The following is a 26,568-nucleotide window of genomic DNA, read 5'->3' as shown; positions in this document are numbered from 1 at the left end:
TGCCGACGCAAACGGTAGTAACTGCATCGAATAACAACGTGGATTTCGGTGCCTCATTTCGGTGCTTAAATCGCGTTTTTTTTTTTTTTTTTTTTTTATACGAGGCATCACTGCATGTCATGCGCCATCTGATGTCTTGCTCTGATAGCAACACATCCAGATACAGTTAGCTAACATAAACACTGGTTGCATAAACCAGAGGGGTGCACCACATAGGCGAGTGGACAGTGTTTGACAACTTGCGTGAGCCCAAGTAGCTTACTTTAAAGATATCACGAGCTCCTGTCAAAATCTAGCAGTGGGCCTAACTACACACAAGCAAAAGGCTATGAAACAACATCAACAGTATACTTTACACAATATCCTTGCTAATGCGCTAACTGGCATTTATTTGAAATGTTATCAGCAAAGTTGTGAGGTGAAAACTTTATTTCACGGTGTGTTCTAAACAACACAATGGCATGATATTAATCTTTCATGTGCATGAGGCCCATATAGCATTACAATGAATATGAAGATCATGTTAAAAGTTAGCTGGCAAAAACATAAATAGGTTACATACCTGATGTCACTGAGCTGTCAAAGAGGCTACGGAACTATCTCCGTACGTTATCGCTAATTAAACTCAGCTGACTGGTGTTAGCGCATAGCCATAGTTGCTGTTAACATGCCTACTACAAGCGCTGGGAATCTAAACACTTCAACACCGACATAATGTAGCCTAATATGTTCAAAACTATTGCGTGTTACGGGGGAAGACATGAAATTTCTTGAAGCATTTGGGAACACACTGAATTAACTGGAAAGTAGAGTCCCTGTTAGATTAGCTTGCTTGCAAATGCCGTTGTCCATGACCTGGAAGTTCTATGGCAAGCGGTTTTAACATACCTTATGGCAAGCCGCCTACACTGGGTAAACTTGAAAGCAGAGCTTACCATTGTGTGTGCATCCATGGCAAGCTGTTTTAACATTTAAATGTATTATGCGTAGGAGCAATGAGATATTGATAGTAAATTTAATATAACAGTTCAATTTCATGTTCAAATTTGTCTTATCAATAAAAAAAAGCAATTCATGCTTTAGACCATTTTAATTTAAAAACAAAGTACCGGTTCAGGCACCGTTTCGGCATCGGCACCGTTTTAAAAGTATCGATTTAGCACCGGTATCGGATAAAACCCAAACGATACCCAACCCTATAGATCACTAGGTTCTCCGGCCTTAATAAAAGCACAGACACAAAACCGCCTATTTTTGCCTAGGTTATCATAACATGCATGAACATCATTAGAAATGCGAGCAAACACATTTAGTTCTATAAAAAACCTTGCAGACTGTACAAAAGTATCTTTATGAAATGTATGTAAAGTTATGAAAAAGTTGAAACGTTGAAAGATGGCGATGGGGACAAGTAGTGGGGGTTGAGAGACAGAAACAGATGTGTGTGTGTGTGTGTGTCTGTCTGTTTGAGTGTGTACTGGACCAATGACTACCTCATCCATCACAGGCACGTGAGAGTTATTCTAAATGCAGTGAGACCTATCACACACACACACACACACACACACACACACACACACACAGGGGTTAGATGAGCACCTGAGGAACACTTCAGTCCATCATGAGGTCTTGCACCTGAGAGGATGGCAATGAGTATAGTGGGAGTTGAAATAGTTTAGAACAGATACAAGCAGCTGTGTGTGTGTGTGTGTGTGTGTGTGTGTGTGCACGTGCCCTCGTGTGTTTGCGTGTTTGTGTGTGTGTGTGTGTGTGTGTGTGTGTGTGTGTGTGTGTGTGCGCACATGCTTGTGTGTGTGTGTGCATAGTCGTGCATGGGCGCATACGTGTGTGTGCGTGCGTGTGTGCGTGTGTATGCGTGTGCATTGGCACATACGTGTGTGTGTGTGTGTGTGTGTGTGTGTGCGCATGCGCATGTGCATGTGCGTGTATGGGCGCATAAGTTTGTGTGTGTGTGTGCGCGTGCGTGCATGGGCATGTGTGTGTGTGTGTGTGCGTGCATGGGCATGTGTGTGTGTGTGCGTGTGTGTGTGTGTGTGTGTGCATAGTCGTGCATGGGCGCATGTGTGTATGCGTGTGTATGCGCATGCATGGGCGCATACGTGTGTGTGTGTGTGTGTGTGCGTGTGTGTGTGTGTGTGTTCCATTGCTTTTGTGAGTTCCTCTGCATTGGCCTGAAGACCTGGGCTGGTTTCCGTGCAACCGTCTCTGTTGGGACGGATTAGTGTTCATCCTCGTGGCACCGTGCATGCCCAAGTCTCACGTCTACGCACTGGGTTGGGTTGTCATGGTAACACGAGTAGTGCTGCCCGTACAGCACCACTGCTGAATTGCTGCTCTAATAATCAGGGGATGCATGACCAAACTCTTCTTTATGAAAAACCATCACACTGTCACACACACACACACACACACACTCATACACACTTATACATGCACACACAAACATTGCACAGACATACGTACACTCACATACACATATATGCACTCTCACTCACACACATATACGCATACATACACATACACACATACACACTGCACACACACACACACTGCACACACACACACACACACACACACACACACACACACACACACACACACACACACACACACACACACACACACACACATGGTATAATTCAACAATAGCCTGGAGTAACATCACCATACAGTCAGGGGAGCCATGAAACACAAACATTGTTACAAAGAAACTTCTGACCACCTACAGTACAAATGCTAAATGGTCTTCCAATTATGCATGTAGAAAAATAAAATCATACATTACTGTAAAATTCCAGTGATAGCCCCAGTTACTATATGTGGGGCCATACAATATAGCATATGGTATAATATACAATATATTATAGTATGCAATATATATATATATATATATATATATATATATATATCATATATTATATGATGCAATATGGCCCTACTGTATATGGTATGTAACTGACAAACAAAATGACCTGTTGGCCCAGAGACCTAGAACATATAGTTCTCCGAGCCAGAGACCTAGAACATATAGTTCTCCGAGCCAGAGACCTAGAACATATAGTTCTCCGAGCCCACTTGGTTTTCACACCTCCTGGGTGGTCAGCTGTTCCTCTCTACCCTCCTCTTCTCCTCCTTCTCTCATGCTCATCTCTCTCTGTGTGTGTGTGTTTGTCCTCCACTCCTTCTGTGATGTTCATCTCTGTCTGTGTGTGTGTGTGTGTCCTCTCCTTGTCTGATGCTTGTCTCTCTCTCTTTCTCTTTCTCTCTCTCTCTCTCTCTCTCTCTCTCTCTCTCTGTGTGTGTGTGTGTGTCCTCTCCTTGTCTGATGCTTATCTCTCTCTCTCTCTCTCTCTCTCTCTCTCTCTCTCTCTCTCTGTGTGTGTGTGTGTCCTCTCCTTGTCTGATGCTTATCTCTCTCTCTCTCTCTCTCTCTGTGTGTGTGTGTGTGTGTCCTCTCCTTGTCTGATGCTTATCTCGCTCTCTCTCTGTGGGGGGGCTCTGTTGTCCGTCAGCCTGTACTATTGTTGGGCTATAGCACCTCTACAGCTTTGTCCAGACCAGTTGGGCTATAGCACCTCTACAGCTTTGTCCAGACCAGTTGGGCTATAGCACCTCTACAGCTTTGTCCAGACCAGTTGGGCTATAGCACCTCTACAGCTTTGTCCAGACCAGCCACTTGAACAGCCACTTGAACATGGTATTTGTGCGTGCGTGCGTGCGCACGTGTGCGTGTGTGTGTAGTAGTAGTAGCAGTGTGTTCTATTCCACTGCTGTGCCATACGAAACAGCAGTGGTGGACCACAGATTCTGCAGCGCCAGCTCGGTGTGATGGCCATTCTCCGTCCAGAATGTAGCGCTAGCTAGCTCCACCGCCCACGCCTGCTTTATCTGGCGCCGCCAAATTTACACTCTTACATCAGCACACCTCAGAGCCGCGCGCCGACCCACTTAAGGCCTTCATCCTCTCTGAAGGACCTCCTCCCCCCCGCCTGCCCGCAGAGGAAAAGATGATGTGTTTACGTGTGAATGCTTTCAGTGTTTCTTAAGGGGCACCTGAAGGACAGAATTGCCTCAGTGGGACAACGATGGGTGGCATTCTGGGAGTTCTGTAAGAGTCACGATGAAGACTCTGACCTGCCCATCTCTGTTTCTCCTCCGCCTCTCTTCATCTCTCCATCTCTACTTCTACCGGTATCCTGTGTTTCTCCTCCGCCTCTCTTCATCTCTCCATCTCTACTTCTACCGGTATCCTGTGTTTCTCCTCCGCCTCTCTTCATCTCTCCATCTCTACTTCTACCGGTATCCTGTGTTTCTCCTCCGCCTCTCTTCATCTCTCCATCTCTACTTCTACCGGTATCCTGTGTTTCTTCTCCTTTCACAAATGGACTTCTCCTCACATGTCTTTGTGTCATTTCTTTTCTTGTTGTAAAATCTAAATCAGGTTTCTAGGCCAAGTAAGCTTGCGTATACAAGGCATTTATCCCATCCGTGAATTAGTGAACACACACAGCACACAGTGAACACACAGTGAGGTGAAGCACACACTGACCCGGAGCAGTGAGCTGCCTGCTACAGCGGCGCTCGGGGAGCAGTGAGGGGTTAGGTGCCTTGTTACAGCGGCGTTTGGGGAGCAGTGAGGGGTTAGGTGCCTTGCTACAGCGGTGCTCGGGGAGCAGTGAGGGGTTAGGTGCCTTGCTCAAGGGCACTGCAGCCGTTCCCACTGGTCGGGGATCAAACCGGCAACCCTCCGGTTCCAAGCCCGAAGCCCTAAGCAGTAGCCACGGCTGCCCCAGTGTTCTCTGTCACATCATTTCTTCTGCTCTTTCTCACCTTCTCTGTCCCTCTTTCCTTTCCTCTCCCCCTCTCCATTCCTCTCCTCTCTTCTCCCCACTTCTCCTCTCCTCTTCCCTTTCTCTTCTATCATTTCCTCCACTCTTCTCTTTTTTTCAATATATCACTTATAGAGCGCCAAAACATTGCACATGTCTCATGGCGCTTTACAGACTGTTAAACAATCAGAGAAGGCCCATGAGTAACAGGGGCGAGGAAAAACTCCCTAGAATTGGAGATACATGTAGGAAGAAACCTCGAGCAGATCCACAACTCAAGGGCCTGACCCATCTGCCTAGGGTCAGTACAGAACAGTAAGGTCTGTTTACATGATAAATGAAAAAGTTAGTTAGGTGTAGAGAATAGAACATGGTGTTTAAGGCCACCTGAGGTGCATGTTACAAAGAGGTGGGATAGTTACGTATCCAGTATGATAATTCATGAATCCTATTTAGTGTCAGAAAGTTCAAATAGTCCAGTGTAGGAAATGAATTGTCCAGGGCTATTGGGAGTTGACATAGGGCAAGTAGTGAGTTGCTAGGCTGCACAGGCAAGGAATCTGGGCAGGGGGACAGCAATAGGCGATGATAGGGCAGTGGTAGGGATTTGACTTCTAGTGAGATGAGGACCAAACACACGGATGGCTGATGACTGGTGATGGTATAATGGTTAATATCCATAAGTATATCATTGGTACTATATAGTGTTATACCATAGTGAGAATTGAGAGAGAGAGAGGGATCAGAGTTGAGAGAGAGAGAAGGAAGGGGAGAGAGGGGAGAGTAGGGGTTGTACGACGTGAAACATGAAAGTCCATGACAGCACTATGCTATAGCAGTATAACTAAGGCATGGTGAAGGGTAGTCAACACCAGCGCAGGTATGGTCAGTGACCACCGTCGTACGCATGACTGGGGTGCCAGTCACACAAGGACACAGCAGGGTGGTCCATTCCAAAAAACCCTGAGGTGGGTGAAGTTCCACACTGCGCCATGCCCATGGGAGGCACTAAAGAGGTATGTTAAGGTTTATGTTTAAGTCTATACTTAAAAATAGGGAGGGTGTCTGCTAATTGAATAGAAGGAGGGAGATTATTCCAGCTTCTCCTCTATTCTCTTCTCATCTCTTCTCTTCTTTTCTCTTCTCCTATCTTCTCTTAACTTTTCTTCTCTTTTCTCTTCTCTTCTCCTCTATATCTCTTTTCCTCTCTCCACCTGTTTTTTCTTCTCTGCTCTCCTCCCATCCCTCTCTAGCCTGGCTTTGGCCTCCTACGTACTTCCGCTCAATTTTCATTTTCCTTCAGTACGCCGTCTGGGTTTGCGGTATATTCGCAGGTTTTCTCCGGACAATCTTTACCTGTCCAATCAGCGAACAGAGTGAGTGGCTGAGAACGATGACGTTGAGGTTGTGTGAAGATGAAGCGCAGTTAAGAAATGCAGTTGGAAAAATGCAGAAATGTATTTACAGCCGAGGTAGACCCACATGCATTGTTTCCTGACTGTCGATGCTGTTTATTGTCAGTTTAGTGTTTAGACGAAGTAAGAAATAACGTTAGGGATCTCTGATCAATATGATTGGTAAGGCTGGACCAATGATTTCAAAGTTAGTGTCCGTCGTGATACAAGTGTTTCCCAAACGAGAGCTGCCAGACACTATTCACTTTGTGAAAGAGTCTGGATATTTCCATGTTAATCCCTCTCTCCTTCTCTCCCTCTCTGTCCTCCTCAGCATCACCGTGGCGATAAAAGGCCAGCCCAAGTGTGCGATGATGGACAGGTGGGAGCTGTTCCAGGTGGGAGTGGCTGTCATGGCAGCCGGCTCTCTGCTCGTCCTCAGCAGCTTTGTGGCACTGGGAATTACAGGAACATTCCTGGGTGAGTGTGTACACACACACACACACACACACATGCACAATTCACAAACACACACACACACACACACACACACACATGCACAATGCACAAACACACACACACACATGCACAATGCACAAACACACATGCTCACACACATGCACAATGCACAAACACGCACACACACACACACACACACACACACACACACATGCACAATACACAAACACACTATACACACACACACACACACACATGCACAATGCACAAACACACACACACACATGCACAATGCACAAACACACATGCTCACACACATGCACAATGCACAAACACACACACACACACACACACACACACACACACATGCACAATACACGAACACACACACACACACACACACATGCACGATACACACACACACACACACGTGCTGGCTGGACTTCGCTTCTTATCCAAACAATACGGTTATCTCGCCTTATATTGTTTATGTAGATAATAAAGAAGCTACAATGTTGGCACAGGTTATATGAAGTTATGGGATTTCAAAAATAATCCTAAGTGAATGGGCTTCTATGGGGGTTAGCGAAGAGATGGGTACACCAGCCTCCATAGGTGGTTCAACATCTGGGAATACGCCTGCCCCCTTGCTCCAGCCTCTCAGTGAGATGTAGCATTAGCAGCAGCAGCTCCAGCCTCTCAGTAAGATGTAGCATTAGCAGCAGCAGCCTCTCAGTGAGATGTAGCATTAGCAGCAGCAGCTCCAGCCTCTCAGTGAGATGTAGCATTAGCAGCAGCAGCCTCTCAGTGAGATGTAGCATTAGCAGCAGCAGCTCCTGCCTCTCAGTGAGATGTAGCATTAGCAGCAGCAGCCTCTCAGTGAGATGTAGCATTAGCAGCTCCAGCCTCTCAGTGAGATGTAGCATTAGCAGCTCCAGCCTCTCAGTGAGATGTAGCATTAGCAGCAGCAGCCTCTCAGTGAGATGTAGCATTAGCAGCAGCAGCTCCAGCCTCTCAGTGAGATGTAGCATTAGCAGCTCAAGCCTCTCAGTGAGATGTAGCATTAGCAGCAACAGCTCCAGCCTCTCAGTGAGATGTAGCATTAGCAGCTCCAGCCTCTCAGTGAGATGTAGCATTAGCCTCTCAGTGAGATGTAGCATTAGCAGCTCCAGCCTCTCAGTGAGATGTAGCATTAGCAGCAGCAGCTCCAGCCTCTCAGTGTGATGTAGCATTAGAGCTCCAGCCTCTCAGTGAGATGTAGCATTAGAGCTGGGAGTTTAGGAACTGGACGGGGTCATCCCTATGTTCCCCGGGTCCTATGTTCCCCGGGTCCAATGTTCCCCGCTACCGGGGAACATAGGACCCTTTTTTGAAAAAGGGTCCTATGTTCCCCGCTGCTTCCAAGTAGACTGCAGCCGCACGGCAAGGCGCGGGTTGGTAAAGTGCTGTCGCGCGTGTTTGAGCTCCGAGTCGCCTCTTCTTGGAGGAAGAGCGCATGTTTGAATCTGCAAGCACGTTCACTAAATTTCTTGACGAAGCTGGCCTATCTTAGCGATATATTTGATATATCTTAGCGATACATTTGAGTTAAATGTCCAGTTACAAGGCAAAGACAAGCACCTCACCTAGCAAATAAGATTACTTCATTCACCAAAAAAACTTGAGTAAGACAGGCGCCTCGATCGCGACAGTATTATGCCTTTGAGATTTCTGAGCGAAATCGCTGAAACGTCTGATTGGGCGTCTCTTGTGATCTCATGTATTAAACAGTAGGCCTACATCACATCCCTGCAAAGTTTATTTCAAAAATATTTCCCAACCAGCAGTGCTCAGTATGACTGGATTATGGATCCATTTAATGCAGCATGTTGGCATTTCATTGAATATATTGTACAATGCTGTATAATGGCCAATGCTTCCTAATATGTTGCTGGAAAAAAGAAATATGTGTGTTATGTAGGCTATTTATTTATTATTATATCTGCAGCAGCAGCTGATTTTAACTCTGTTGAAGAGAATATATTTAGAACTTGTCATTATTTCAATAAATTTGACAATTTTAAGCTTGACCTACCACTTTCTTAGAGCGATGAGGGACAGGTGGGGCTCGAGAATGCCCCCTCAAAGTGGGGAATGAAAGAAAAAGTTTGAGAACCACTGATCTAGTTTGTTAACTACCACAGTCACGAGTTAGGTCGCGATAGTCTGTCATTTTTAAAAAGTGGGTCCCCAGAAAAAAAGTTTGAGAAACACTGCCGAGTCTGGCTTCAGTCCCAAGCTTGTCATTGTCTTTGCACTTGGCATGTCATTGTTGATTCTTACTGTACAAGAGGTAAGGGAGGTGATCTATAGCCTTTGGTTGAGCTGTCGGAAGAATGGGATTAATTTTAATGGAACAAAGAGATATCAAACTATAGGCTACTGGGCTGTAGACCCAAAGGGACATTTTTGGATTATTGACGAGTCAGACCAAAGGGGCTTCGGAGCAACGCGCAGTCCCCCCTGCAGCGTGCCAGCGAACGGAAAAATGAACAAAACAAACCAATTAAATATCAACTTAAAAAGGCATGTAGTTGTAGCGCGTTTCTTCAGTGAGAGGTGCAGCTCGTGTACGTTGCTGTCCTCAATTTAGTGCTGAAGCGGACAATGCGAAGTTACCTAGAATGTTAACTTTGAACTCGTTATATTCAGTAAAGAAGCACAAGTAAAACCATTGTAGGCCTATGTTATAAAAAATTTTCTTCATCTATTCTTTTACTCCGCTATACTCAACGTGGAAGTTAGGAAAATCGCCCTTCTGGCTTGTGTCAATATTGCACCTTGCGTATGTGTGGTCTACCTGGTGTGCTATACGGCAAGCAACATTGATAGAAAAATACACTTTGCTACCGTTTGTGCACGAAATGTGCACTCGCAAGCATATCTCATGCAATTTCCGTGGTCAGATACAAGGCGGGGAACATAGGACCCTTTTCTACAAAAAGGGTCCTATGTTCCCCGGTCCCATACAAATAGCGGGGAACATAGGACCCGGGGAACATAGGTACGCTCCCAACTGGACAGCCCTGGGGACAAAGGTCACCATCCACCTCTGGGTCTTACAGCCTTGACAGCGGAGTCTGCGTCTTGAGGGGAGCCACTCAAAACATAGGGAACATGACATGTGATGGATCACGAAGGAACCTACAGTCAGAGGTAGCGCAAGAGCTGCAGCAGCTACTCTGAGTAGCATGAGGAACTGTAGCCCGAGACGCTTGGTCACTCAGAGGACGAAGACCACAAGCTAACAAAGAAATGGACCACCGAAAAAAGCTCTCTGCCTCCTGTTCACCCTAGCTTTTGGCCTGTTGTTCTGTCATTGTTGTTGTTAATTGTTTCAAAAAGGCAAAATGGCCAATCTTAAATAAAAGCCCCTCACAAATGTCAGAAGAACACAATCTGCATTGTGGCCATTGTGTCGGAAATGGGAATAAAAGCTTTAAACTGACGCAAGATTTGCAATTGTTCCACCCTCCACCGCCGACAGCCCATTTCACCTGAAAAGCCAAAAGCATAACTCTTTTACTCTAGTGAGACACAGTGTGTGTGTGTGTGTGTGTGTGTGTGTGTGTGTGTGTGTGTGTGTGTATGCTAACATTAATCACACACTTATGCAAGTGGTCTTGGTCAACCATGTTGGTGGGATATGGAGGTGTTATGTAAACCAGACTAATTCGCTCTCACACATGTGTCGCTCTGAAAGACAAGTGCTCCAGTACAGAGGCCATGAAAGGCAGCTCCTCACCACAAGGTGTGACTTTTGTCCAGAAATGGGTCACCAAAGGGAAGCAAGAGGAGAGAGGGAGAATGTGTTTGTGTGTGTGTGTGTGTGTGTGTGTGTGTGTGTGTGTGTGTGCGCGTGGGTGTGTTTATGTTGCTCTAGTTTGAAAGGTTGGCCCAGATCTTTGACCTGACACATCACCAGTTCTCTTGACCTCTAATGAAAGCAAAACACACACACCCACACACACAAATGCATAACTTTTGTGTGCATTCATGAAGTATGCACACATCACTTCCTCATCGCTGAAGTTACACATAATCGCAGCAGACATTATCTACACACACACACACACACACACACACCTCAAATTATGCACAAACACAGCTCAAGCACATTTAACTCTTGAAATGCCAGGTGTGTTAACTAGGACGCGAGTGGTTGTCTCAATTATTCCATTCTTCTCCATATAAAAACGCCCATCTGTTCCCATGATGGCGATGCCTTGGCGGCATCACAGACAGGTAATGTAGTGGTTTCACATTTAAAGTCTATTAGCACTTTTCCGGCCGGCTCATATGTCTGCAGCAGTCCAGGTCATTAATACACTCTGGGAAAATCAGCGTGCGTTTCCAGAACCACTCTTGTCCCCCACTGACTCACCAGTGCGTCCACACGCAGGCTCGCTGACCCATATTTCTCTCCAAGCGGAACCAGGAGCAAGTGGCGTATGTGTTCTTTAACCTAATATAGAGCTCCTGTTCTTTAGCCTAATATAGAGCTTCACAGATGACCCACCGCATGGTTCCTTTTGTGTGGAGTGCTTGTTTCCTGTAGCGTACATCCTCTATCCAGGAGCAGAGTTCAAAAGAATCATATAGAGTGTGCCAGTGACTTCCGTTTTACTTCCGCTACAAGGGACCTGTCTTTCAAAAAAATATGAACGGGAGTTAATGGAGAGATAACAATTATTTTTTGGTCCAGTTTGAATTGTGCCACGAATTTCACATATGATGTGTGTGAATTTAAAAGATAATTTTTCACGTCAAGAAAGTACTGTTGTTCGATAGACTTCAAAAGTTATGTTGGTTTTGTACGAATCCGCTCAGTGGACTACATCTCTCGTCTCGAACGATGTACGTCACCAACGAAACGATAAGATTAGAAGCTAGCTGATAGCTGTTATGCTAGTTAACGGTTGCATCTTGCTGCCTGCTATGTCACTTAACAGTATCTAATGTACAGTCTATGGACGAATACAACTTACCTGATGTGTTTAATCCTCTGACTCATGGTATTTTCATCGGCAAGGAAAGCCCAATTAAGACCTGTTGCTGGTATGCTTGTACAATCTAGTGTGGCTGTGAATGAGCTAACGTCACTAGCGCGACTGATGGGTTTGTAGTCGTTGGAATTACCATCTTTCACAATGTTGTAATTCAATAGTTACGAAACAAACTGCAAATGTCTTTACATGAAAAATTGTCTTTAAAATTGACAAACATCATATGGGTAATTCAAGGCACAAGTCAACCGGGACCAGAAAATAATTTATTTTTCGCCATAGACTGGCGTTCAAATTTTTTTGAAAGATAGGTCCCATGGAGGCAAGTGGAAGTGGTGTCACTTGCACACTCTATTTAGGGCCCGAGCACCGGCGCTACAGAGCTGGGACGGCCATGCGCACCAAACTGTGAAGCCCTATTGTTTTTGTAAGGATGCTTCTTCTTCTTCTTCTTCTTCTTCTTCTTCTTCTTCTTCTTGACTATTTTTGCGACATGACTGCCTTTTTTGAGGTGGTTCCCATGGTCGTAAACGCAGGAAATGTGGTACACACGTCAGTCATAGTGGTACACACGTCAGTCATAGTGGTGCACACGTCAGTCATAGTGGTACACACGTCATAGTGGCCACTACTCAGTTACAGAGGCTTTGGCCCTTGGTGTGGCCCACAGACGCCATAGCAGACTTCAATGCTTTGATGGATTGATCTGAAACTTAATTGGAATATTAAAATATTGGATATGCATGATTGTGATGATATTCACATGTGTAATTCACATGCCTAGCATAGGGTCACTATCTGGCCAAGCAGAAAATGTGCCTGGATTTTTTTATGCTTTGACTGATTGATCTGAAATTGTACAAAATGTTCTATTAACTTGCCTGGCATAGCGCCACCAATTGGAAAGAGAAGGATTTTTTTTCACATCTGTTGGATATCACAAACAGATTCATCAGATTAATCAGATCAGGTGTATTTGACATCCAGACACCCAATATGCCTGTCTGGCATAGCGCCACGAGCTGGCCAAAGTCAGAAAAGTTTTTGGAATTTATTAACAAAATATGTAAGGGATAATGGACGACACAGTGGTCTGTTCACAGAAGTTAATGCACGGTCGAGGTTGTAAAACGGGCCCAACGCGAAGCGGCCGTTTAAACCTCGTAAGTGCATTAACTTCTGTGAACAGACCACAGTGGAGTCCATTATCCCACATGTTCCACTGTTGCCACTTGCGTTGTGTTAATTTCCTGTTACAATTTAAACGTTTTAATCGCTAAAACTTGTCTTGTTTAGAACTACTTTCTTCCAACACATATCAACTAATTTCTTAACTTGCAGGACAAACTGCCGTTACTAGTTCTAAATGGATGGTTGCTACGGCCAAAGGCCAAGTCAAGTCAAGTTTATTTATATAGCGTATTTCATACACAGAGGTCATTCAATGTGCTTTACATAAACAAAACCAAACAATAATAACAAATAAAAAGCATAGAAAGGCAATATAGTCAAAGAATAGTTAAAAGGTAAAGATCATAATAAAAAGAAAACATAAAACACAAGGTAAAATAATTTAAAAATAAAGGATAATTAGTAAGCAAAAAAAAAGTAATAAAAGATAAAGTAGAATAATTATCAAGGCAGATTCAGAATTTGTAACTCGGCACAGTTAGCAGAAAGCATCTGAGAACAGTTTGGTCTTAAGTCTAGATTTAAAACTGGCTACAGTTGGGGCCTTTTTGATGTCATCCGAAAGTTGATTCCACAGCTGAGCCGCATAGCAGCTAAAAGCTGCTTCACCATGTTTAGTTCTAACAGTAGGTTTTACTAGCAGGTTTTTCACCTGGGACCTGAGAGGACGAGAAGGTGTGTACTGCTGAAGCATGTCTGACAAGTATTTAGGTCCTGCTCCATCAATTCTGTGACTTACTGGAAGCCAGTGCAAGGACTTAAGAATTGGAGTAATGTGGTCAGTTCTTTTAGTTTTTGTTAGAATCCTAGCTGCTGCATTTTGTATCATCTGAAGCTGACCCTAAGTCTTTCCTCCTTTTTACCAAATATAATTACTTCAGTTTTTTCTTTGTTCAGCTGAAGAAAATTTTGAGACATCCAGGTGTTGATTTGTTCTATACACTGACACATAGATTCAAGAGGACCATATAGTCGTTTGGTGACAGAGCTAAGTAAATTTGTGTGTCATCTGCATAGCTATGATATGAAATCAAGTTATTTTGGATGATTTGTCCAAGTGGGAGCATATAGAGGTTGAATAATAGTGGCCCTAAGATCGACCCCTGGGGAACACCACAGGTCAAGGACGTTGGCAACAAAGAAGCTCCTTTCTTGTAGATATGATTTTAGCCAGCTAATCCTGTAAATCCAACCCAGTGTTCTAGTCTGTGTAGTAAAATATTGTGATCAACAGTGTCAAATGCTGCACTAAGGCCCAGTAGCACTAGGACTGATGTTTTACCTGAATCTGTGTTTAGGCGTATGTCATTGGAAACTTTAATGAGAGCTGTTTCAGTGCTGTGATTTGCCCGAAAACCAGACTGAAAGTAATCAAAATACCCATTTGATGTTAGGAAGGTGGTTAATTGATTAAAGACTACTTTTTCAATCATTTTGCCAATAAAAGGTAGATTGGATATGGTCCTGTAATTGTTTAGCATGGAGGCATCCAGGTTATTCTTCTTGAGAAGTGGCTTTACAACAGCTGTTTTCAGTGACTTAGGAAAAGTGCCAGACAGCAGTGATACATTTACAATTTGAAGGACATCCGCCGCTATGAGATGAAAAACAGTTTTGAAGAAATTGGTAGGCAGAGTGTCTAAGACACATGTGGAAGAGCTGAGATTCTGTACCGTTTTTTTAAGTGTTTCGTAGTCTATCAAGCTGAACTCTGACATTAAGTTTAGTTTCCCTCTGTTTGTTGCTGGAAGTTCAGGTTGTTGAATTTGTAATTGAGCAGATATGTTGAGTCTGATTTTGTCAATTTTACCTTTAAAAAAAGATGAAAACTCATTGCATTTATTAGTTGAGAGAAGTCGTTAGTTCTATCTCTCCCATGAGAAGTCGTTAGTTCTATCTCTCCCATGGTCAAACGGGCGTATCCCAAGATTCTGATGAACTTTAGCTTGGAAACATTGCTATTTTACTTAGCCTGCTGTCATCCATCTAGCTAAAAGCCACCTCTGTCATATGCTACAATGGGCCCTATCATGACATTCTAAAGTGCATCGTCACTCATCAAAAGTCTATTCAAATTTAGTAGGATGTCAAGTTCACATTGGGAGGGGTTTCGTTCTCAAAAGTGGAGCGCATGGCGTAACAAGGTGTTCCTAGGTCTTTTAATCAGTCATATGGGTGTGTTTGGGGTGTAACATCATTTTAAACCAATGAGAATGACATCTGTCATTCCCTTTAACGGCGCAACGCGCAATATGTCAAATAAATGCATCGGTATTTTGGCATTCAACGGCGCATTTGAAGGAGGCTGCTTGCGAGACCGTATGGAATAGTCATTCTTAAACCATGCTTTACTAAAACCTAGCATAGCCTTCACGCATTTGCACTCGTCTATTATTTGAACTCATTGGCAAAGTGAAACTAACTTCACCAAGGAGTCAGTCAACGACAAGATAGTTATATGCAGTTACTTTCACTATTGACTGACAATGGGTTACCATCGAAAACATAGGCTGGAAAAAGCAACACTTACCCCAATGTTGCTCAAATGACTGAATAAAACAACATTTATCCTGCAGAGGAGTTGCTTATATCTCGTGACAGTGCGTCTTCAGCTGTGCTCCATACGTGTCTCTCGCCTCTCCCCTAATCCCCTTAACCGTCATTACCAATTTGCAAATGATGGTGAATAACTACTCATCATGAGATGTACAGTGTTTCGTAATATCTTTATTCTAATTATGTTTACCATTGTAATTGTGCAATTTGTAATGCTTTGCATGGACGTGCGCTGGTGTGCGTTCATGAATGATAGAAGGGTGGTGCGTGCACCTGCCAATATGACTGTTGACATGCGCTCTTAAAATAGCATATGAACAACTCGCCATTGACTTCTGACCAGGTTTAGGTGGTGTATGATAGCGATTTTTAGACAACGCGCCAGGTCCCTCCCTAGGTTGTTAATTGCCACACCCCTGGGCGCAATGCTTAAAAAATAAAGGTGCAAAATAACGAATTCAACTTTGCGCCGGTGAATAACGAACTTTACGCCATGCGCTGGTGACCCAAAATACAGCCCAATGTTGCCATGTTCTGAACGTCTGCATTTTACAGCTCAGATGCAATGTGACAGTTAATTTAAACTTCACAACGAGTTCGGCGAATTAATATACAAGTGTGATACGGCCCGCAAAATGGATCTTCTTCATAGGTGTGCAAATAACATACAGTTAATGGTCGTTCTAAATTACGTAGGACAATGGGAAATTCAACCAAGCAGTGGAATAATAGTTAATACTAATTTAATTATATCCACATGCCCGAACTGCCAACCTGGTCTAGTGCCACCAGCTGACCAAACAGGAAGTGTGCCAGACATTGACAACACATTGGTTAATTGGTTAGAAACTTTCAAAAATATTGGATATTATTATTATGATGATATTCACATGCCTAATTAATGCATATGCTATAGCACCACCAACTGGCAATAAAATGATTATTTTTTCATTTATTTTGGATATTGATATCAGATTCATTAGAGTAAGTTAATTCAGTTTAGGTGCATATTAACTTACTAGTGTCCTGACATCTACACTGGAACATGTACACACACACACACACACACACACACACAAATATACACACACAGAATCTGACACACAAAAAAGGCATTAAGGAAATAGTACCTGTAGTAGGAGTCTAAGGAAACGGTACCTGTTGTAGGAGTCTACTAATAAGGAGATAGTTCGTGTAGTGGGAGTCTAATAAGGAGATAGTACGTGTAGTGGGAGTCTAATAAGGAGATAGTACGTGTAGTGGGAGTCTAAGGAGATAGTATATGTAGTGGGAGTCTAATAAGGAGATAGTACGTGTAGTGGGAGTCTAAGGAGATAGTACGTGTAGTGGGAGTCTAAGGAGACGGTACCTGTAGTAGGAGTCTAATAAGGAGATAGTACGTGTAGTGGGAGTCTAAGGAGACGGTACCTGTAGTGGGAGTCTAATAAGGAGATAGTACGTGTAGTGGGAGTCTAATAAGGAGACGGTACCTGTAGTGGGAGTCTAATAAGGAGATAGTACAGTACGTGTAGTGGGAGTCTAATAAGGAGACTGTACATGTAGTGGGAGTCTAATAAGGAGATAGTACGTGTAGTGGGAGTCTAATAAGGAGATAGTACGTGCAGGGGCGTAGCCAGGATTATTTTATAGGGGGGGCCAGCTGGGTCCAGACTTTTTATTGGGGTGGCACTTGGGAATCAAAACTACAATATGAAAACTACTCAAAAAGTTTTGAAGATTAGGATACCCTGTTTTAATAATGGCAATAAATTGTGTAAAGCCAACACTGATACACAGGTCCATTCACAGACAACCTGAACAGTTTGTTGTCCACTCCAACACATTTTCCATAAATAGGCCAATGCTATAAAAAGTACATTATGATAATGCACCTTACTTAATCAGTCATATTCAAATGATGTTAACTCAAAGAACAATAATAAATACTACAAATATGGTATGCAGATATTTAATCTTATACTGATGGCAAAACTATATTTCTTTCTGTTATCCACTCCAAGTACTTGGCTGTAAGTAACATGGCTCTGAATTAAGACATTAACCCTTAGAACCCTAGACTGTTTTCAGGGCTTTTTCACTACCTTTAGTTAGAAGCATTTATCCTGGTCATTGTAAGTGCCATACACAAACAAGAACAATGAGCCATGAACAAAGTGAAGGGAAAAAGGTGTTTCTTTGTCGAATAAATTGGGATGCAATGTGAGTCTTGAATTGGATGCCATGTAGGAATTTGCTAGGATCTCAAAACCGGATTATGAACATGCTATGCCATAGAGAAACACATTATAGCTTTGGATTATGAACATGCTTTTCCACCACAACAACACACAAAAACGGTAAGTAAGTCGAGCTATATGAAGTTATTATTTTGATGTCACTTCGTCTGTTTTATAACCCAGAAGGATGTACTTGGTATCAAATGATAGCTCTGTGTCTCCTCTTTCATCTGACATGCATGGCATATCTATCCGATCACGGGTTCGTGAGTAGGGCCTAATTCAAACGAGAGTAATGGCTGTGCAGCATTGGTTTTTGTACATGATGTTATTTTGCAGTCACGTTGTCTGTTTTTATAGCCCAGGATTGATATACTTGGTACCAATGGATAGCCCTGTGCCTCCTCTTTCTTCTGATATGCCACATCTATGCGATCACGGGTTCGCGAGTAGCCTAATTCAAACGAGAGCGTGGGTGCGCAGGTGAACTAAATATAATGCAATTTGATTTAATTTCATGATTTTTTTGTATTTTCATACTTGATCGCACAGACAAGTGTTTAGTCTCGTTGGAAAGCCCCACTTCTGCTCTGTCACGCAGTTAAGGTTTCATCTCGTTGCAATTACCGGAGCAATGTAACAAAGAACTCAGGCAACGCAGCAGCCTGCCTCTGACCAGCTATGGCAAGAACCACACGCAGTCAGCAAATTATGTTTTTATAAAGTAGCCTAGGCTAGACACTGTTAGCCTACTTTTATTGGAGCCATCCGGAGATATGTGCCTAATATGCTTGCATTTCACCCGAATATTATCAAAATATTTTTGTAACAGCGTTACCGCGGGCATTCGCTTATTTTTGATCAGCCTCACACATCAATGTCAGAGCCTACCTAACAAGAACAGCCCAACGCAGCTCACTTTGCTATGATTTGTGTCACATTTTAACATTTTATTAACATTAATGTTCCAAGTCATCATCAACTCACCTGTTGTCACTGAGGTTAAGTAAGTAGTAGTCTACTGTCACGTGTTTTTAACAGATGACTTGAATTGTCCCCTGCTGCTGCTGCACTAGGCCTACTCACGATTTGATTAGAACCGTAGGCTACACTTCCTTTCAAAGTACCGTTGAAAACGGCAGCAATCTTTTTTTTTAACTTTTCACTGAACGGAGCTGGGGGGGCCAGCAGGGTGGCCAAGCTTTGACCAGTGGTGGCCGTGGCCCCCCCTGGCCACCACGTAGCTCCGCCCCTGAGTACGTGTAGTGGGAGTCTAAGGAGACGGTACCTGTAGTGGGAGTCTAATAAGGAGATAGTACGTGTAGTGGGAGTCTAAGGAGATAGTACGTGTAGTGGGAGTCTAATAAGGAGATAGTATGTGTAGTGGGAGTCTAAGGAGATAGTACGTGTAGTGGGAGTCTAAGGAGATAGTACGTGTAGTGGGAGTCTAATAAGGAGATAGTACGTGTAGTGGCAGTCTAATAAGGAGATAGTACGTGTAGTGGGAGTCTAAGGAGATAGTACGTGTAGTGGGAGTCTAATAAGGAGATAGTACGTGTAGTGGGAGTCTAATAAGGAGATTGCAGTAGACAGAATGTTAGTGTGGGCCAGGCACACTGGGGTTGTTAGATGTGTTAGGAGAGCAAGTGCTCTTATTCTGTGCTGTTCTCTAATCTCTTTTCTGCCATGTTCTAAGCATGCACAGACTGCCATGTTCTAAGCATGCACAGACTGCCATTGTCTTTAGCAGACTTGTCATGAGTGTTTACAGAGGAGAGGGAATTAAAGTCTGTGTGTGGATGTGTGTGTTTCTGCAGGTGATTACTTTGGAATCCTGATGGAGAAGAAGGTCACTGGCTTCCCGTTTAACGTCATGGAGAACCCCATGTACTGGGGCAGTACACTCAACTACCTGGGCCTGGCCCTCATGTGAGTGCATGTGTGTGCGTGTGTGTGCGTGTGCCTGCATCTCTCTCTCCCTCTCTCTCTCTCCCTCTCTCTCTCTCTGTCAAATTCAAATTCAAATGCTTTATTGGCATGACAAATAAGACATTCGTGTTGCCAAAGCAGTCATACAAAGTACAAGGATACAAGGATACAAGGAAGTTTATTGTCACATGCATATAGTTACTGGAAGTAAGAAATGCAGTGAAATTAAGTATGGTGTCAGCCTATTTGTGCATTTATGGGGGGGTAAAAAGTGCAGTAGAAGAGGGGTTTAGTAGATTAAGTGGCAAGGGCTGCATAAGAAAGGTGGGGGAGGATTGCGATTGGGGGGGGGGCACCAACAAGGAGCACCCAAGAGCAACAGGGGCAAGGAAAAACTCCCTTACCAAGGAAGAAACCTTAGGCATATCCACGGCTCAAGGGGCTAACCCAACTGCCAAGGGTCTTGGTGTGTGTGTTGGGGGGATGACAAGGGAGATGGGATAGTGTGCTGTGTATGTGGGGAGAGGGCAGTGTGCAATATGTGTGTTGGAGAAGCTTCCTCATGAGACAATGTGCTGTGTATTGGGGGGCGGGGGCAGTGTGCTGTAAGTATGTTGGGGATGTGTGTTGGAGAAGCTTCCTGATGAAATAATGTGCTGTGTATGTAGGGGAGAGGGGGGGGGGGGGGCAGTGTACTGCAAGTATGATGTATGTGAGTGATGACAGTGAAGATGTGTGTGTGGGCGGGAGGGGAGTGGAGCAGTGACTGTGTGTGTGTGTGTGTAGTGTGTGTGTGGGTAGGTGGGGGCAGTATGCTGTAAGTATGTAGAGGATGTGTGTTGGAGAAGATCCTGAAGACAATGTGCTGTGTATGTGGGGGGGCGGGGGCAGTGTGCTGTAAGTATGTTGGGGATGTGTGTTGGAGAAGCTTCCTGATGAAATAATGTGCTGTGTATGTAGGGGAGAGGGGGGGGGGCAGTGTACTGCAAGTATGATGTATGTGAGTGATGACAGTGAAGATGTGTGTGTGGGCGGGAGGGGAGTGAAGCAGTGACTGTGTGTGTGTGTGTGTGTGTATAGTGTGTGTGTGGGTAGATGGGGGCAGTATGCTGTAAGTAAGTAGAGGATGTGTGTTGGAGAAGATCCTGAAGACAATGTGCTGTGTATGTAGGGAGGGGGGGGGCAGTGTGCAGCAAGTATGTAGAGGAGGCTTACTGTAGCAAGCAGTGTGCTGTATGTATGTGAGGTGATGACAGTGATGATGTAAGAGTGTGTGTTTTTTTTTTTGTGTGTGTGTGTTGGGGATGGGGGGGGGGGGACAGAAAGGCTAGGCAATCAAGGACATGGGTAGATAGATGGAGGAGAAATCAAAAATAATAAATAAAAAGTTCTATAGAGATGTGCAAAAGTTGGAGAAAGTCAGATATGTGTTTGTGTGTGTGTGTGTGTGTGTGTGTGTGTGTGTGTGTGTGTGTGTGTGTTTTGACGTGTGATGAATAAGAAAATAAATAAAAGGTCTGCAGCATAGGGAGAGGGATGTAAAAGTGCTAAAAGTCATGTAGGTGTGTGTGTGTGTGTGTGTGTGGGGGGGGGGGGGGTCATGAGTGCTGAGGAGTGGATGAGTGCAAAGTCAGTATAGTGTGAGTTCAGAGTTGGGAAATGTTTGAGAGTGCTGAGGAGTGAATGTGTGCAAAGTCAGTATAGTGTGAGTTCAGAGTTCGGATGGCCTGGGGATAAAAACTTCTCCTGAGTCTCTCAGTTCTGGCTTTGTGACTACATAGGCGTCTTCTTGATTTCAGCGGTAGGAATAATCCATTGTTAGGATGAGAAGAGTCCTTCACAATCTTTTGGGCTCTTAGGAGTACTCTTCTGGAATAGATTTCTTGTAGAGCAGGGAGTTGAGTTCTTATAGTACGTTCAGCTGAGCGCACTACTCTCTGCAGAGTACTACAATCTCTAACTGTGGAGTTCCCATACCAGGTGATGATGCTACCAGTTAGAACACTCTCAACCGCTGAAGTGTAGAAGGCCTTCATGATGGATGTAGAAACTTTGAATTTCCTTAGCTGACGAAGGAAGTAGAGTCGTTGTCTGGACTTCTTCAGAACATGTTGAGTGTTAACAGTCCATGTATGGAGTAAGTATGGAGGGAACATGAATAAGACACAGAAATAAAACTAGGTGTCTATGTGTAGACATAGATATAGGTGTACATTATATCACAGTATAACAATAACATGACAGAAACATAATAAAATATATATAGTACACATACATACTGTATACACGCACATATGCATACATACATACATACATACACACATACATACACTGTATACATATATGCACAGATCAGCACACCTTTAGAACAGGACAATATGTATATTCTCTATAGAGATAAGAATATAAATATAAATAAATGAAATAAAATAAAATTAAGTTATGCTGGAGTCTCTCAGCTCATGACAGTGTGAAATGTATCTTGCTGCTAGAGGGGCTGAATGTCCCTCTCCTGAAAGGATAGCCAGTTATTCATGTGTGCCCATGGCTTCAAAGTTTGGGTAATATGTTTTAAGACTAGGGAAAGATGCATCTCATATGTCTTTATATTTATCACAGTGAATAAGAAAGTGCTCCTCTGTCTCAACCTTCCCTGTCTGGCAGTGACCACATATTCTTTCCTCTCTGGGCAGCCAGGTTTTCCTGTGTCTGCCTGTTTCCACTGTAAGATTGTGGTCACTTAGCCTGCACTTGGTCAGGATTTGCCTCTGCTTTCATATCTCTGACAGAGGAGAGATACTCTGCCAATTTATATTCTCGATTTAGGGTCAGATAGAAATTCATTCTGCTTTGACTGATAGTTTGATTTCTCCAATGTTCCAAATAGTGTTCTTTTGCTTGTTTGATGACAATTTTGACACTAATTGCTGATTTGGAAGCAGTACTGGTCTGAGCATTTTGTATATATGTGTTTGTTATGGAGTTAGTGAGCTTCAGTACCAGTTGGCACAAGGGGCTCATATTAGGGCTCAGGTCCTGGGTTTTTAGGGCCTCAAAATGGAGTGTATTTTTGGGACTTGATTTTAAGTGCATCCAGAATTGTAGTGCTCGTTTTTGGGTAACGGCCTAACTCTGCCCTACATGCATTGTTTGGTGTTTTTGTTTGGACTTTAAGTATAAATCGACAGAATTCTGCATGTAGGGCTTCTGTTGGATGCGTGTCCCATGCAGTGTAGTTATGCATGCTGAGTGGACCCCACACTTCACTTCCATACAGCGCAATAGGCTGTATTATGCTGTCAAATAATTTGCACCAGATTGATATTGGTATATTTATATTGTAAAATTTAGATTTTATTGCATACAGTAGAGGGCTCTGTGGGCTTTTTCTTTGAGTGCATTCACTGCCATGCTGAAACCTCCTGATGCAGTAATGGCCAGACCGAGGTAAGTATACTGCATCATGTGCTCTAAGGCAGTGCCACCAAGAGTGAACATGTGTCTGTGTTCCTGACATCTGGGTTTCTTTTAAAAAATTATGACTTTTGTTTTTGTGGGGTTTACTGACAGGGCCCAGGTCTGGCAGTATTTTGCCAGCAGGTCCAGGTGTTGTTGAAGGCCTTGTTCAGAAGGGGATAGGAGGACCAGATCATCTGCAAAGAGCAGAAATTTGACCTCTGTTTTCTGGAGGGCGAGTCCAGGGCCTGCAGACTGTTCCAACTGCACCGCTAACTCGTTGATGTAGATGTTGAACAGAGTTGGACTCAGACTGCAACCCTGTCCCACTCCTCATTTCTGTGTAAAGACTTCTGTTTGTTTGTTTTTTCCCAGTTTTTTTACACTGCATTTATTGTTTGAATACATTGATTTGATCACATCATATACTTTACCCCCTACACCAGTTTCTAAAAGTTTGTAGTATAGTCGGTTGTGCCAAATAGTCAAATGCTTTTTTAAAGTCGACAAAACATGCAAATATTTTCCCATTTTTCTTATCTTTTACGTATTTGTTGATTAGGGTGTGTAAGGTGTAAATGTGATCTGTAGTACGATGGTTTGGAAGAAAGCCAATTTGGTTTTTACACAGGGTATTGTGCTTGTTAAGGAAGGTTTGGATTCTTTCATTCAATATGCAACTAAATACCTTCCCCAGATTACTGTTCACACAGATACCTCTGTAATTATTAGGGTCCAATTTGTCTCCACTTTTATGAATTGGTGTAATAATTCCTTAATTCCAGATGTCAGGAAAACAGCCTGAATTTAGAACAAGATTAAATAATTTAATAATTGCATTCTGCATCTCGGGTGTGCTCAGCTTAAGCATCTCACTCCTGATGTTATCTTGCCCACAAGATTTACTGGGCTTTAAAGATCTAATTTTTTGTGATAATTCTTCACTGGAAATGGGGAAGTCCAGTGGATTTTGGTTGTCTTTAAATACCAATTCAAAAGTTTTAAATTTTTCTTTGATCTGGTTTTGATTTGTTTCTGTTAATTGTATTTCACTGTAAAGCTTTTGAAAATGCTCAATCCAAATGTTACCATTTTGAATGGTACTGGTACTTCTTTTGGTTCTTTTATGCTCAAATTATTCCACATATCCTAGAACTTATTTTTATTGGTAGAGTCTTCGATTTCATAGATAAGTTTATTAGTGTAGTGCTGTTTTTTTCTTTTGATAGTTTGTTTGTAACTTTTTTGGGTCAGACAATATTGTTGTCTTAAATCTGTGTTTTGGGGGTGACGGTGTTTTAGGTTTGACAGTTGTCTTACTTCTTTTCTCATATTTTTGCATTCTGTGTCAAACCATCACATTTCGGTTGTTTGGTTTTTGCTCTCTGGCTTTTTGTTAGCCCAGCTTTTTTTTGCAGCCGTGTGGAAAATAAGGTTCAGCTCTTGAACAGCGATGTTGAAATTTTTTTAAATTAGAGAAAGGTTTGTTAGTAAAGTTAGTTATTTTGTTAGTTAATTTTGGTGAATTTAAGGCTTGTATGAATTTTTCTGAACTGTCTGTAGCCCATCTGTACATTGGATTGAGTTTGTACATTTTACTGGGCTCCTTATCTGCGTTAGTAGAATGGTTAGTAATTTTTAGGAATATATTTAGTTGATTATGGTCTGAAAGTGGAGTTTGTTGCCTGACAGTGAATGGACTGAAGTGGGAGGGGTCCATGTCAGTGATTGCATAATCCACTACACTGCTACCCAGGACTGAAGAATACGTGAACCTCACCAAAGAGTCCCCTCTGATCCTGCCATTAAGAATGTACAGGCCTAAGGCTTGACAGAGGTGCACTAACTCTTTACCACTGTTGTTCAACACACAGTCTAGGTTGTTTCGTGTTGTGGTCGTTGGTGAAAGGTGCAATGGTGACTGGACAAACACATGTGCACTACCCTCAGGGTCAATAAAGTCAGGCTCAATGCCTGTCCGTGCATTAAAGTCTCCACACAGTAGCACTTTGCCCTGTGCTTGGAAATAGCCTACTTCTGTGTAGCTTATTGAAGTAATCTTCTTCGTAGTAGTCTGAGTCTGCTGGGGGAATGTATGCTGCACAGAGGTAAGTTGTGAATTCAGTGATGCCTATGGTATTGCGTAGTTTCAGCCATAAGTGGTATTTCTCTCTCTCTCTCTCTCTGTCCTGTGTGGGAGGTTATGTTTTCATCAGTTTGTTTGCATTTGTATTTGTGTTTCTTTGTCTGTCTGTGTGTGTCTTAGGGTAGATTTGTATGTGTGTGTGTGTGTATGTGACCATCGCAACGCAAAAGAGAAGATCAAATCTTTCATTTTGTCCATCTTCATCTTATTGGCCTCTCTTGTGGGAAGTTTGCCTCAGATGTTGTAGAGCAGTGTAGCAAGTGGCCAATAGGGCGCAGATGTTGTAGAGCAGTGTAGCAAGTGGCCAATAGGGCGCAGATGTTGTAGAGCAGTGTAGCAAGTGGCCAATAGGGCGCATGATCCTGACAATGTTGTTAATGGTAATAGGCTTTTTAATTAAGCTCTTGGTAGAGGAGGTAAAGGTAGAAACGATAAAACTTAATGTGTGTGGTCAAAAATATCCAGGCAACACTCAGGTGTGAGGAACCACTGCAGGTTTATTCACGATACCGGTAGCAGGTCACTAGCAACAGCATGTTCCAGTAACACTACTCAAAGTCCTCTAGGGCGAAGCCCCATCTTATACATGTTAATTACATTGGTAATACAAATCACATGAGTACAATGGTCTTTTGCAAAAATCCTCATACATGCAGAAATACAACAATACATATACACTTCTTGGACATAGCATGTGATCCATGCGCCATACGCAAGTCATGGGGCTACTCCAAGTAAGTAGATAATTGGTCAATACAATACATATACATCCTTCAGCATTCTCTTGCCATAGTCTAGTTCCTGTCGGGATATTCCTAATATTACTGCCTCAGGCAGAATACCCTTAACTCGTGACAAAGGGGGTCGCATGACCTTTATTAGAAAATCATGACATGGAAAGAGCAAATGACAGACAAAGCAAAGTTGATGCACAGTATTGAATGTATAGAAAGCATATACAGAATATAAAAAAAATGTTAGTAATCCAAAATTTCTCCTTCATTTCCCCCCTTTGGGGCTTAAGGCCACAAAGAAATTTTAGTAATCAAAAAGAAATAAAAAAGAAAAATCCAATTTCCAATAACAATGTCCAAAAACATTTCCGGGTCATCATATCAGGGTAAAACTCATTTCACAATGTAATATCATTCTATCAAATCTTTTGTCCAGTTTTATTTATCCAAACAGAATCCATTAATGTTAACATAATATTCAAGGATGAACCACCTAAAAATTGTTATATCCCTGTCACACCTACTATGTTAAGGCAATCTTTACTAGTACAAAGTCGAGATGCAGAGCATG

The 26,568-nt window shown here is 43.0% G+C and overlaps 1 protein-coding gene across 1 annotated transcript in view; it reads left to right on the top strand.

Moving 5' to 3' along the window:
* pemt (phosphatidylethanolamine N-methyltransferase) overlaps positions 1-26,568 on the top strand; it is a 138,047-nt gene that overhangs the window by 67,702 nt on the left and 43,777 nt on the right. Inside the window, exons 4-5 of the mRNA XM_076266992.1 lie at positions 6,579-6,724; positions 19,550-19,661. Of these exons, the coding sequence (XP_076123107.1) occupies positions 6,579-6,724; positions 19,550-19,661 (258 nt within the window). The remainder of the gene's footprint in view (positions 1-6,578; positions 6,725-19,549; positions 19,662-26,568) is intronic.

The sequence above is a fragment of the Alosa pseudoharengus genome, unplaced genomic scaffold (genome assembly GCF_046254945.1).
Source record: "Alosa pseudoharengus isolate Yale_2024_CS ecotype anadromous, Long Island Sound unplaced genomic scaffold, YU_APseudo_1.1 YU_APseudo_1.1_scf_4, whole genome shotgun sequence".
NCBI lineage: Eukaryota > Metazoa > Chordata > Actinopteri > Clupeiformes > Clupeidae > Alosa > Alosa pseudoharengus.
The sequence above is the reverse complement of the archived record's forward strand: the minus strand, read 5'-3'. Positions and strand labels throughout refer to the sequence as shown.